Source organism: Balaenoptera musculus, chromosome 12, assembly GCF_009873245.2.
Source record: "Balaenoptera musculus isolate JJ_BM4_2016_0621 chromosome 12, mBalMus1.pri.v3, whole genome shotgun sequence".
Classification (NCBI taxonomy): domain Eukaryota; kingdom Metazoa; phylum Chordata; class Mammalia; order Artiodactyla; family Balaenopteridae; genus Balaenoptera; species Balaenoptera musculus.
Window position 1 is genome coordinate 74,885,528 of NC_045796.1, and position 14,432 is coordinate 74,899,959.

At 40.1% G+C, this 14,432-nt stretch overlaps 1 protein-coding gene across 1 annotated transcript; it reads left to right on the top strand.

The window, feature by feature from the left end:
* The first annotated feature begins 4,261 nt into the window (after positions 1–4,261).
* LOC118905024 (von Willebrand factor A domain-containing protein 8-like) lies at positions 4,262–9,337 on the top strand. The gene is given in 4 exon segments (XM_036871230.1): positions 4,262–4,296; positions 6,095–7,155; positions 7,158–8,368; positions 8,370–9,337. Coding segments are annotated over 4 exon segments (2,652 nt in total). The 3' UTR covers positions 8,715–9,337.
* Positions 9,338–14,432: the final 5,095 nt, after the last annotated feature.

Here is a 14,432-nt window from a genome sequence, read left to right on the forward strand (position 1 = left end):
CAATCAAAATAAAGTTTTATCAAAATTACGTGGGCTCTGGAGTGGAAGAAGCAACAGTGGAAGCAGGAACAACAGTTAGGAGGCTGGTTTAGTAAATCAGTCAAGAAGTGATGTTGGCCTAAACTACAGAATTTGGAGAGTGGTGCAAGACAGCTTTGAGATCTTTAGGAGGTAGAATCATTAGTACTTGGAGACTGACTGGGGCCAGGAGTGATAGGAAGCATTCTGTCTTGTGTGACAGGGCACATTGGGGGGTGGTTCCATTTACCAAGATGAGGGACACAGGAGGAGGAGCAGATATGGAAATAGGTGGAGAGTAAAAGATAGTTTAGTTTTATGCATGTTAAATGGGGGGTAACTGTGGTGTTACCTGTTGAGATATCTTATTGTTCATTCAAAAAAAATGTGGAGCCCAGCAATAAAATAAAGTTTGACAGTCATTAGCCTATAAATCTTAATGAAAGGAATACAAGTGGTTGAGGTCACTTAAAGTTTGTGAAAAGTAAAAGGAGAAGGATTCTAGGATAGGACCCCAAGACACAAAATAAGTTAAAGAAAATTACAGCCACCTGAATCTAAAACTGCACATATCTTCTAAAAACTATACAGATCAGGAGAGTAAGTAAAACCACACAGACCCATGCCCACGACATAACTAGGAGGTAAAGAATATCATAAATTCATTTACAGGGAAGAAGGGAAATAAATAACTAGTTGTAAAGGCAACTCTGGAGCACATATCAAAGTAGAGAGTCAGATAGAGTCTTCATGAAAAAGAGAAGGCAGTGTTAGTCTAGTGGAGATGGAAAATAGAGTTTTAAAAAGATATCACCTTGTGTATGAGAACACTAACTCCTGAAAGTCAAAAGAAAGTATCTCAAAAGTGCAGGGGACCTAAGATGGAAATCTTGAGAGGGTCCCACTTGTGCAGACTTGAAAAAACTTGGTGGCGAGGCAAAAAAGGGGGAAAAACCAGTAGAAAACAAATATCTAAATAAATAAAAGAGAATCACAAATAAAAAGACAAACTAATTCTTCTCATCACAAAAGTTGCCATTTTTAAAGAAATTTCAGTTTATTATACCAACAGAAGAGAGTGTTCTTGAACTAAGAAAACTAGGAAGCTACCAAATGCCCAACACCTGCCTACATAGAATTATTTCTTTTTGCTAATCCAATAAAATATAAGATATTGGAAAACAGAAAATAGGTAACAACAACCATAAAAACTATAAGAAGACAAAAAATAGAAAACATTTCTGTTGATGAAAATTCTTCTGAAAACCATGAAGAGTGGAAAAACTAAATTATAATGTCATTAAATAAACATTTGCATATATTACAAAAACACCACCCCAGTCAGAAACTTCAAAAATTCAGAAGGGTGGGGGGAGGACTATGAGAACTAAGCAAACTCCAGAAAGAAATAGAAGAGAAAGAAAATCATCTCATAAATGAAGATTAAACTACAAGGTGACCAAGAGAGAACAGAATTAATGAAAAATACAACAAGCGGTATTGAGGAAATGAATTAAAATAGTCAAGAGCATGAATATAAAATAGAAAAACAATCAGAGAAAGTGATAGCTATAGAAGATGGACAAAGATGATCTTACATACATATAATTGGAGTCCTTGAATAAGAAAAACAAAGTGATACAATAGAATTGTTATTTAAAGTTATAATTCAAAAAACTTCCCAGATGGTCAACTCAGAGACATATCCTGTGAAACTTAGACTTTATTCATAAAGACAAAAAAGTCTCTGGGCCTTCAGGCAAAAAGACCAAATAACTTACACAGGAATAAAATCAAGTTGAAACCAGAGTTTGTGAAAGCAAGATAGAAAGCAAGACAACTTTGGACCAAACTTTTTTTTAAAGAAAGAACAGAAAGTGTAAGTCAAAGATTTCATATCTAGACAAGTTGTCCTTCAAGTACTAAGGCTATATGGAAACAGTTTCAAAAATGTGAGCACTCAAGGAGTACTGTATTCACAAATATAACTAGAGGGTGAGCTTTATACAACCTAAAGAAGACTGGAGAAACCCTGGCACATGGACTGATGGTACACATTGAATATATTTCAATGTAGATCTAAGATTAAAACTTAAGGGCAGAGGGAGAGTGTATAAGCATTTTATGCTCTGATGAAATAGAAATAAACCAACCCCTCACAAAAAAAGTAGAAAGTAGAACAAACTCACTGCTGTACAGGTAATATGTGCAGTCAAAATATATCAGAGTTGACAAGCCAAATGGTAGAGGCTGCCGAAAGAGACAAGTGAAGGTTTTTTGTTGTTTTTATTTTTTACAAAAGATGTTAGAAAAATTATAACCTAGAAGAAAAGCAAAGCCTTTCTAAACACCAAAAGAAACAGTAAGAAAAAAAAAAAGAGCAGAAAGATATCAGATATAGAAAGAAAAATGGTAACTATAACTAATATTGATAGTAAATATAACATAAAATGATACTACAGACTTGAACCAGGATGTATTGTTAAGTGGAAAAAGCAGGTTACAAGAAGTGTATATAATATGGTAGCATTTGTGAAGAAATATGGGTGAAAAAAGAATAGACATATGCAATTTTTACAAAAAAGAAATATCAGAACCTAATAAAAATGGTTACCCATCAGAGATGGGTGGGAATGAGATGGGATGGATGGGGGCGGGGTAGTGAGACTTCTTTGAGTTTACCTTTTAATCTGAACCATTTAAAAGTTTGTACCTATACAAAAAATAAAATAAAATTTTAAAAAATGAAAAAACAAACCCTACAATTGAATACAAGCCAAAATAAATTAGTCTTTCTGTCAAAGTGATAATATTACCATACACACACAAAAACTCGATTTAAGTCAGTACTTTGAACTCAGTACTATGTACACTTTCAACTAGATACATTCTAAAGACAAAAAGAGTTGCAAAGAAATATTAAACTTCACATGGTAAGTTTGTTGTTGGTGAGATTGCAGTCATCTAAAACAGTTTGTATGTATTGTAAGATAAAGTAAATGATTAAGTATATTGCTACTGCAGTTAGGAATCAGAATTCTCTCCATATACAGTTGACCCTTGAACAATGCAGGGGTTGGGGGTACCCACCTCCACCCAGTTGAAAATCTGAGTATAATTTATAGTCAGCCCTCCACAGTTCCTCTAATTCATGGTTCCACATCCATGATTCAACCACCCTCTGACTTTGTTGTGCTGTCCTATTTACTATTGAAAAACATCTGTGTATAAATGGACCTGTACAGTTCAAACCTGAGTTCTTCAAGGGTCAACTGTATATATAATGGAGAAAGGCAAAGAAGAACCCCGTGGTGTTGGATTAAATTGGAAAAGAACATGAGGTCAATGAAGAAAAAAAATGTTTTTAATTGTGAAAGGCTTAAGTATATTTAATGCTGGTGGAAAGGAACAGGTGATAGGGAAAGACTGAAATAAAAGAGAAAGGGAATAATGGATAGACCAAGTTCCTGAGGGTATGAGAACAGGATCATGCATTCAGGTGGAGGCTTTAGTCTTAAATGGGAAAATGGATATTAATGTATTTAATGTATTTTAATGTATTTCAACATTCTTCAGGAGGGAATGTTGAAAGGACAGGGACAAATATAAATAAATGTGTAGGTTTGGAGCAGGAAGCTCAAGGACTTCTGGAGTGCTGGCTCCCGTTTTCTCTGTGAAGCAGGAGATGAGCCCATCTGCTAAGGGTGACAGGCGTGATGTAGGAGGTTTTAGGATAGCAGCGAGGATTTGAAATCTACTATGGAGAATGGGAGAGAGACTTGATTGGAAGAGCATGGAAGGATTGCCAGGTAGCACTGTGGATCTCGTTGGGGTTGAAGAGCATTAATTTGTATTGGCACCAATAGATATGTTTTCGTAATTTTCTTCAGCCTTAGAATATAGGTACGTAGACATGTGGATTGGTCCAGGACTGGGGTTTTGCTAGTCCAGAGCAGTTGGAAGAACAGTGGGTTAATGTTATTGAGAATATTGGCAAGAAAATGTTGATTCAATGAATTACTGATTTTTAGATGGTTAGGGGAGGGAGCGAAGACAGAAATGTGCATATAGGGAGAAAGAGTCATCGAGTGGTTAGAGAACTCAATGAACAGAAAGAACACGTACTGAGGAATCACTAAGGGAGGGAGTTGGAGAAAGAGGGTAAGAAGTTGTGGTCAGGAAATGAGAGAGTTGGATTCAGATTTGCAGAGGTAGAGCAGTGATACTACAGTCCAGATCTGTCATGACAGAGGTGGCTAAAATAGAGTGGAGAAGAAGGTAACTGAACATGAGAAGGTCAAGAAATTGTGAAACTTGGATATTGTATAGGCAGGTTGTCACCCAGAATGATGGCAGAAAATGGTACGGAGAGGAAGACCACAGTTAGGTGCAAAATTGTTTACTGAGTATGGGATAATTATCCATGGAACCCACAGGACCTCTGAGTCCAAGGGAGGGTGGAATGTGATACGGCTGGAACATTTGGACCTGCAAGGAGAGGGGGATTTTGCCCAAGGATTGGTTTGAAGCATCACTGGATGCGGAGGATCTGAGCTCTGCTTCCTCATTCTGAGATGCCAAGGGTGGAGAGAGCCACATTCTCCACTTGAGGAGACTTCTGGGGAAGTAGTGAGTGTCCCGGGGTAGATTGAGGCTTTAATTAAGGAAAGAAGGTGGAGTGATTCATGGCAGGGTCAGCAATTGAGGGCTCTGTGAAGTCTAACAAAGCATTACGAATGGAAGGATGGACAGAAGTTGGGGTCATAGGACACTATCATAATGAATGCACATCTCTGATTGTTTCAGAGGGGAATCATGATAGGCTAGTTTATCTTCACCACACATAGCTACTTAATGACTGTTATAGAAGGAAAAGCAGACTAAAGCCTCTAAGACTTAACAGTAGCAATGTTCAGCCATACATACACCTGCATCATTAAAAAAAATAATAAATTTATTTATTTATTTTTGGCTGCTTTGGATCTTCATTGCTGCCCACAGGCTTTCTCTAGTAGTGGCAAGTGGGGACTACTCTTCATTGTGGTGCGCAGGCCTCTCATTGCGGTGGCTTCTCTTGTCGTGGAGCACAGGCTCTAGGCGCACGGGCTTCAGTAGTTGTGGCACGTGGGCTCAGTACTTGTGGCTCGCGGGCTCCAGAGCTCAGGCTCAGTAGTTGTGGCACATGGGCTTAGTTGCTCCATGGCATGTGGGATCTTCCCGGACCAGGGCTCAAACCCATGTCCCCTGCATTGGCAGGTGTATTCTTAACCATTGCACCACCAGGGAAGTCCCTACCTGCATCATTTTATGTGAAGTTTACTACAAAATAAAATTTTATTTTCCCACTAAAAGTGCACTTAGAGGAAGCAAATACTATAAAATCCAACGTGAACATTAAAATGGAATTCAATGTAAACCCAAGCTGATAATATAGTTTCTAAAGTACCATCTATGGACATATAGAGTTTATTTCAAAATTATCATGGCCAGTGAAATTAAGTGGACTCTGGGTTGAGAAAATTGATTTCCAGAAAGTGAGTCATAAAGTTGGAACTCAATCTCATAGTAACAAAAGGTCCCAGAACTCCTAGCAATCTATAAAGCTGTAACTAGGAAACTCAGAAGTAAATAAATTTCTTAGAGAATGTAGCTGTAGAGTTTTAAAAAATTGAAAAGCAATGAAGGCACTGAAAGAAAAATCTGAGGCAAAATAAACATTCAAATGATTTGCTGTATGGCACAGGTCAGGTTGGAAAACAGGAAAAATTCTACTCTGTGATATATACAAATATAACATAGCGTTATATCTAAGCATAACATATAGTTATATCTAAGCATATACATATGCACATATATATATACACATGTATATAATATGTATATCCTACATATAAAAATTGTGTGTATATATCCACTTGCTGTTTTAGAAAAGCCAAACTTGGGTGGGGCTCATGGCGGACTCTGGGAGGGCTCACGCCAAGGAGTGCTTCCCAGAACTTCTGCTGCCAGTGTCCTTGTCCTCACGGTGAGACACAGCCACCCCCCGCCTCTGCAGGAGACCCTCCAACACTAGCAGGTTGCCTCTGCCAGAGCAGACCTTCATGGGCTATTGGACAATTGGTCAGTCAAGAAATGGAATGCAAAAACTATTGTGTCCGGCAGAAACTCATCATATAGATGTAAAGGGTCCAGCACTTATAAACGTACAGGAGTATCCAATAGAAAGACATGAAGGAAGATCCCAAACCTTTACTGAAGAATGTGCCTCCTGAAAGTTACCATTGGATGAAATTACCTTAAACTGCGACATCGCTACATCACATGAAAATGAGGAAAATACTCTCTATGTAGTTGCATGCAATCCCGTTTCCTTATACTTTATGAATATGACTGGGAAAAGCGGCTACTTTGTGGACCTTTTTGACATCTTCCCAAGAACGGCCAGTGGAGTCTGGCACCCATTTGTGACAGTGGCGCCGCTGGGAAATCCCCTCAAGGGTCAAGTGATTCTCCATGAGCAGCAGAGCAATGTGATCCTGTTGCTGGATACCACTAGCCAAGCCCTTCATCGTCTCATCCTACCTTCGGAAGAGTTTACACTTAAGAAAACTTCCTGGTGGAACAAGGAGGAAGCTGAAACTTACAAAATGTGTAAAGAATTTGTGCACAAAAACTGGCTAGTATTCTACAAAGAAAAAGGGAACACCCTGGCTGTGCTGGATGTTCTAGAAGGGCGAACTCACACCACCTCACTTCCCATCAACCTCCAGACAGTGTTTCTCGTTGCAGAAGACAAATGGCTTCTGGTGGAGAGCAAAACACTTCAGAAATATCTTTTAACTAAGCCTGCACACATCGCCTCTGAGGACAGTAGCGTTTGCCAGTTGTATGTGCTGAAAGAGGAGCTGCCTAGCACAGGGTTTGCAGTCACACAAGAAACAGACTTCAGCATACCTCATAAGATTTCAAGTCATCAACTATCATCTGAAAATCTGAGTTCAGCTGTGGGACAAAAGATTGCCTCTCCTAACCGAATTCTCTCAGATGAGAATAGTTATGCTACAGTCGTTGTTGGTTTCCCAGATCTCATGTCACTTAGTGAAGTTTATTCTTGGAAAAGGCCAACATCTTTGCATAAATCACTGATACATCCTATGGAGGGAAGAAGAAAATTGGAAGCCCAAAGCAGAGCAATTGTGTGACTCTTTTGGATACTAATCAGATAGTCAGGATTTTGCCCCCAGGAGAAATCCCTCTAAAAGATATCTACCCAAACGATGTTATCCCTCCACAAATAGCTGGTTATATAGAAGTCACTGATCTCCAATCAAAGAGACTCTGACACATCCCTATTCCTGGATCAGACTTTCTCTCACCATATACCACGTGGCTATCTACTATCTCGGACACAGATGCACTGCTGGCTGAGTGGGGCAAAGGTGGTGTTATCACTGTTGATATGGGAGGTCGCATTCGGCTTTGGGAAACTGGACTGGAACATCTGCAGTGGTCACTCATGGAATGGAGAAACATGATTGGACGAGAAGGTGGCAGACTTATGCAGATAACAATCAACAGAGAGAGCGGTGAAGACGTGAGTTCCCCCAAACACGGCAAGGAGGACCCAGACAACATGCCGCATGTGGGCAGCAGTACTTGGGCTGGCAGCACAGGGGGAAGAGACACTGCAGGTCTGGGCGGCAAAGGAGGTCCTTACCGGCTGGATGCAGGCCATGCAGTGTACCAGGTCTCTAAGGCTGAGAAAGATGCGGTTCCTGAGGAGGTGAAGAGAGCTGCGAGAGAGATGGGCCAGAGAGCGTTTCAACAGAGGCTAAAGGAGACCCAAATGAGGGAATATGATGCCGCAACCTATGAAAGGTTTTCAGGGGCTGTTCGACAGCAGGTGCACTCCCTCCGAATTATCCTGGATAATTTATAGGCTAAAGGTAAAGAAAGACAGTGGCTAAGACACCAAGCTACTGGGGAACTAGATGATGCCAAGATCATTGATGGGCTGACTGGAGAAAAAGCCATCTACAAACGCTGGGGTGAGCTGGAGCTACAACTGGGCAGCCCCCAACAGAAACCCAAGCGCCTGCGCCTGGTGGCGGACGTGTCTGGCAGCATGTACCGCCTTAATGGGGTGGATGGCTGGCTTGAGCGCTCGATGGAAGCCGTGTGTATGCTCATGGAGACCTTTGAGAACTATGAGGAGAAGTTCAAGTATGACATCGCTGGACACTCTGGAGATGGCTACAACATTGCTCTAGTTCCAATTAACAAAATCCCCAAGGACAATAAGCAAAGGCTAGAAATTCTCAAGACGATGCACATCCACGCTCAGTTCTGCAATGAGTGGGGACCACACATTAGAGGGGACAAAACACGCCATCAAGGAAATCGTCAAAGAAGAAGCTGACGAGTACTTTGTCATTGTCTTAAGTGATGCCAACCTGTCACGCTATGGAATACATCCTGCCAGGTTTGCCCAGATCCTAACAAGCAACCCTCAAGTAAATGCTTTTGCCATTTTTATTAGATCTTTAGGTGATCAAGCAGCCAGGCTTCAAAGAACTCTACCAGCTGGCCAGTCTTTCGTTGCCAAGGATACCAAGGACATCCCTCAGATTTTACAACAGATTTTCACCTCCACCATGTTGTCCAGTGTTAAGAAGTGCCCTTTATCATCCCGATGACCCTGGGATTTGAAATAAGCTAGGAAGAAAGAGTATTCTGAAGAAAAGAAGAGGTCTATAAAGTGCCCCCGAGTGATGACTGGATAATTCTGGCATTCCCGGGCCTTCCTGTGCTTGCTAAGTAAGCAGAGTTCAGAGAAGCAGCCAGAGCGAGGCCCGTGCATGGAAATCCACAACCATTGATGGGTTTACAAGTCATTAGAGGAAGCGAGTTGACCTGCATTATACAAAAGGTCAGGGTTAAGGGAAGGTGGTTTGAGAACTATGGCGTGTGGTCTGTTTCCAAAAACCTGACAGAAAGAGTACCTTGCTTTTGCCTTAATACAGCACCTGGTCACCTAGGATAACAAAAGTGACCCCAGCAAACTAAGCCTTTGATGCCACATTCTGACACTGGAATACAAGTCTGTGCAAACCCACCCAACCAACTACTCTTCAATAATTATTTTTATTTTCTCCTCCACTCTGTATTGCCCAACAAACAATGACTTTACAGTATTTAACCCACTGAAAAGTCCTTTCAATGGCAATATTCTATAAAAGGTTGGGTTTTCTCAATAATTTCATTTTCTTAGCCAAAACCAAAAGGAATCAAAAGATCCTTGGATTGCTTCCTTTCCCACATGACTTTTTTTTTAAACTAACTCATCTGTTTCTGCTTCACTACCTTTTTTAAAAAAATTATTATTTATTTATTTTTGGCTGTGTTGGGTCTTCGTTTCTGTGCGAGGGCTTTCTCCAGTTGCGGCAAGCGGGGGCCACTCTTCATCGCGGTGCGCGGGCCTCTCACTGTCGCGGCCTCTCTTTGTTGCGGAGCACAGGCTCCAGATGTGCAGGCTCAGTAGTTGTGGCTCACGGGCCCAGTTGCTCCACGGCATGTGGGATCTTCCCAGGCCAGGGCTCGAACCTGGGTCCCCTGCATTGGCAGGCAGATTCTCAACCACTGCGCCACCAGGGAAGCCCCCACGTGAGTTTTAAAAGGCTTTTTAAATAATAAGGAGCAAATGTCCTATTCTCCGTGCTGCTGGGATTGGAGGGATGTCTTGCCTTGAGTTTCCTGTTTCTTCTTCTTTAGTGCTCCTCAAAAGTTTCACACTCCTCCGTTTTGGTGTCCAAAATGTAATGCTCAAAATAACAAATGCTTATGTTTTTACATAACACAAAGTAAAAACAAGGCAGTATGTTTGAACTGAATGGTAATGAGATTTCTATAGCTACAAATATATATATATATATATATATATATATTTTAAAAAAGAAAGAAAAAGAAAAGCCAAACTTTGGCAGAACACATGGTGGTGGCAGCCAAGAATCTTCTCAGAGATTAGTCAAAACACAGCCCCTATTCTCTGGTAGAAGGGTTTATTCAAAAGCTCTTTATGAACAGTTACCTTTAGTAACATCTCTGCGTTATAGGAGTATCAAACAATTGGCATTTTGAAAGCCAAAGCTTTTATTTATAATGCCGTAGTACTCCAGGGAGCCTTTGTGCTCTTGAAAGTGGTCTCCTTTGAGAGATAAATATCATTATACCATAGGAACCCTATAAAGTGTTTATGAATTTAATAAACACATATAAAAATATAGAAGGTCCTTTAATTCCGAATATTTTTGTAATTTAGCATAAACAGAATCTCTTATCAAACACATTATTAGTACATGTACTCTTTTTTCTACTTCCTTCATTCAACAAAGGGTTTTCAAGCACCTACTCTGTACCAGACACTGTTCTAAGCTCTAGGTGGGAACCCACTGTGAATGCTGGTAGTACAAGAAGGTGGTACAAGGTCTTTGTGGAAGATCTCACCTGAGTTCCAGACCCACATACAATGGTCCACATAGACATGTCCACTTGGAAGTTCCCAGGCACCTCAGACTCACTCTGTCTAAAAATGAGCTCAGCGTCCTGAAATCCACGCTCCACTCTACCAGTGAAGACTGATTCTCTCCTCATGTTCCTCCCTCCTTGTGAAAAAGCTTTCGGATGTAAACTTGAACACAATGCTATTGAAACTCTCCATGGCTCTCATGCCTAGAGCAATATTTCACAAAAATCTTTTTGAAAGCCCTAAAAAAAAGAGTGAAGATGGGTAAGCCTGGAAGAAAGGGAGCATAGCCTAAAATGACCACAGGCATGAGAAGATTGGGATTGACACATACACACTACTATATATAAAATAGATAACTAATAAGGACCTACTGTATAGCACAGGGAACTCTACTCAATACTCTGTAATGGCCTATATGGGAAACGAATCTAAAAAGGAGTGGGTATACGTATATGTATAACTGATTCACTTTGCTGTACACCTGAAACTAACACAACATTGTAAATCAACTATTCCCCAATAAAAATTTTAAAAAAACCTCATGATTTACACCTTTATAATTCACAAAAATTTGCATATTAACACACAATACGTTTTTCTTTTTCTTAGAAGATGTTTTAAAATTCGTCCCTTTTAACATCTTCTCACCTATCTGAGAATGTTCCCTTCCAGACCTTTGAGTACAATTGATTTACTAGGCAAATGTCCACATATATCTTCTGGCTTCATGTACCTTTGAACACATGCCCTAGTTAGAGATGCACAGACCTAGAGGACAGAGCTCATACCCTCCTGTACAATATGAGGGGACAATAGGTCCCACGATTGGGACATTGGCTCTGGAATTTAGTTGTTTATTTGAATCCTGATTCTGTTGTTTGCTAGTTGTGTGATCTTGGGCAAGTTATTTAATCCCTCTGAGTTTATCAAATAGGGATTATAATAGTACCTTCTTTGGGATTGTTATTAGGATTATGAAATGGTACAAGTAAAGGGCTCATCCTGGAGTCTGGCCCAGAGTAAATGCTCTATACATGGCCCTTCATCTCCTGTTATAGCTCCAAGAAACAACTTGCAGTCTCTTGTACCTGCCATGATATTTCATGCTGACCTGCTTTCGGTCTAGAATATCTACTCCTATAATATTATATCACCAGGGAAGGAATAGAGGTAGAAACATATTTTCCCCTAAAGGGAAAAAAAGTTCCTGTATTTGCTGAAAACATGACAGATTTTTTTTTTAATGTCATAGGTTAAAAGTCACCTATTCTTTAAAAAAATTTTTTTATTACTTTTTAATTTTTTTAAACATCTTTATTGGAGTATAACTGCTTTACAATGGTGTGTTAGTTTCTGCTGTATAACAAAGTGAATCAGCTATACATATACATATATCCCCATATCCCCTCCCTCTTGCATCTCCCTCCCACCCTCCCTATCCCACCCCTCTAGGTGGACACAAAGCACCAAGCTGATCTCCTTGTGCTATGCAGCTACCTATCTATTTTACATTTGGTAGTGTATATATGTTGATGCTACTCTCTCACTTCATCCCAGCTTAACGCTCCCCCTCCCCGTGTCCTCAAGTCTACTCTCTACATCTGTGTCTTTATTCCTGTCCTACCCCTAGGTTCAACAGAACCTTTTTTTTTTTAGATTCCATATATATGTGTTAGCATACGGTATTTGTTTTTCTCTTTCTGGCTTACTTCACTCTGTATTACAGACTCTAGGTCCATCCACCTCACTACAAATAACTCAATTTCGTTTCTTTTTATGGCTGAGTAATATTCCATTGTATATATGTGCCACATCTTCTTTACCCATTCATCTGTTGGATGGACGCTTAGGTTGCTACTATGTCCTGGCTATTGTAAATAGTACTGAAATGAACATTGTGGTACATGACTCTTTTTGAATTATGGTTTTCTCAGGGTATATGCCCAGTAGTGGGATTGCTGGGTCATATGGTAGCTCTATTTTTTAGTTTTTTAAGGAACCTCCATACTGTTCTCCATAGTGGCTGTGTCAATTTACATTCCCACCAACAGTGCAAGAGGGTTCCCTTTTCTTCACACCCTCTCCAGCACTGTTTGTAGATTTTTTGATGATGGCCATTCTGACCAGTGTGAGGTGATACCTCATTGTAGTTTTGATTTGCATTTCTCTAATGATTAGTGATGTTGAGCACCCTTTCATGTGTTTGTTGGCAATCTGTATATCTTCTTTGGAGAAATGTCTATTTAGTTCTTCTGCCCATTTTTGGATTGGGTTGGGTTTTTTTTGACATTGAGCTGCATGAGCTGATTGTAAATTTTGGAGATTAATCCTTTGTCAGTTGATTCATTTGCAAATATTTTCTCCCATTCTGAGGGCTGTCTTTTTGTCTTGTTTACAGTTTCCTTTGCTGTGCAAAACTTTTAAGTTTCATTAGGTCCCACTTGTTTATTTTTGTTTTTATTTCCATTTCTCTAGTAGGTGGGTCAAAAAGGATGTTGCTGTGATTTATGTCATAGAGTTTTCTGCCTATGTTTTCCTCTAAGAGTTTTATAATGTCTGGCCTTACATTTAGATCTTTAATCCATTTTGAGTTTATTTTTGTGTATGGTGTTAGGGAGTGTTCTAATTTCATTCTTTTACATGTAGCTGTCCAGTTTTCCCAGCACCACTTATTGAAGAGGCTGTCTTTTCTCCACTGTATATCCTTGCCTCCTTTATCAAAGATAAGGTGACCATACGTGCATGGGTTTATCTCTGGGCTTTCTATCCTGTTCCATTGATCTATATTTCTGTTTTTGTGTCAGTACCATACTGTCTTGACTACTGTAGCTTTGTAGTATAGTATGAAGTCAGGGAACCTGATTCCTCCAGCTCTGTTTTTCTTTAAAGTCACCTATTCTTTTTTTTTTTTTTTAAAGATTTATTGATTGATTGATTGATTGATTGCTATGTTGGGTCTTTGTTTCTGTGCTAGGGCTTTCTCTAGTTGCGGCAAGCGGGGGCCACTCTTCATTGCGGTGCGCAGGCCTCTCACTATCGTGGCCTCTCTTGTTGCGGAGCACAGGCTCCAGATGCGCAGGCTCAGTAGTTGTGGCTCATGGGCCTAGTTGCTCCGCGGCATGTGGGATCTTCCCAGACCAGGGCTCGAACCCGTGTCCCCTGCATTAGTAGGCAGATTCTCAACCACTGCGCCACCAGGGAAGCCCTAAAGTCACCTATTCTTTATCAAAAAAGAAAATCAAACAAGTGTCAGCAGGATTGCAGTATTCTATAGAACTGAGGATGACAAATATCAGCTCATAGGCCCACACACTGCCTGTGTCCTTCCCTACCTCCTCCAACCGTATTCAGCTGTTGAATTTCTGCTTTGTTCTCCGTTTTCCATCTGTTTTCCATCTTTTTACTATTGAATACCTACGTTGCTTTTTTTTTTTTTTTTTTTTCTTTTAATGCCACTCAACCATTCATGCATCACCTGCTTTCCTGGAGCTTTCACTGGCAATGCAAGATAATGTTACATTGAAATAAATCACCCATTAGAACCCTTCAGCCTGAGAAAAGTTCTTAGCTAAATAATGTTGATGTTCCCAAACTGTGAAACTCAGCAGTCATGCTCATTTATGCAGTCCCATTATAGAGCCTGTATTCCAAATGCACTCTAAACGTTGGGGCCCCATGTGGGTCAGTCTCTGTAAAGAATCACACATAAAGAAGCCTGGCCTGGCTGGCCCAAGATGATTTCGTAATATATTCTAACTTTTTCTCTCTCAACCAAACAACAAAGGAGATTCAACTCCTACCTCAGAACAACTGTTCTCAGAATTATTTTCTCTATTCTTCTGTTTTCTTACCCTCCACATGATAAACTCTTATATTCCAGAGTTGCTTA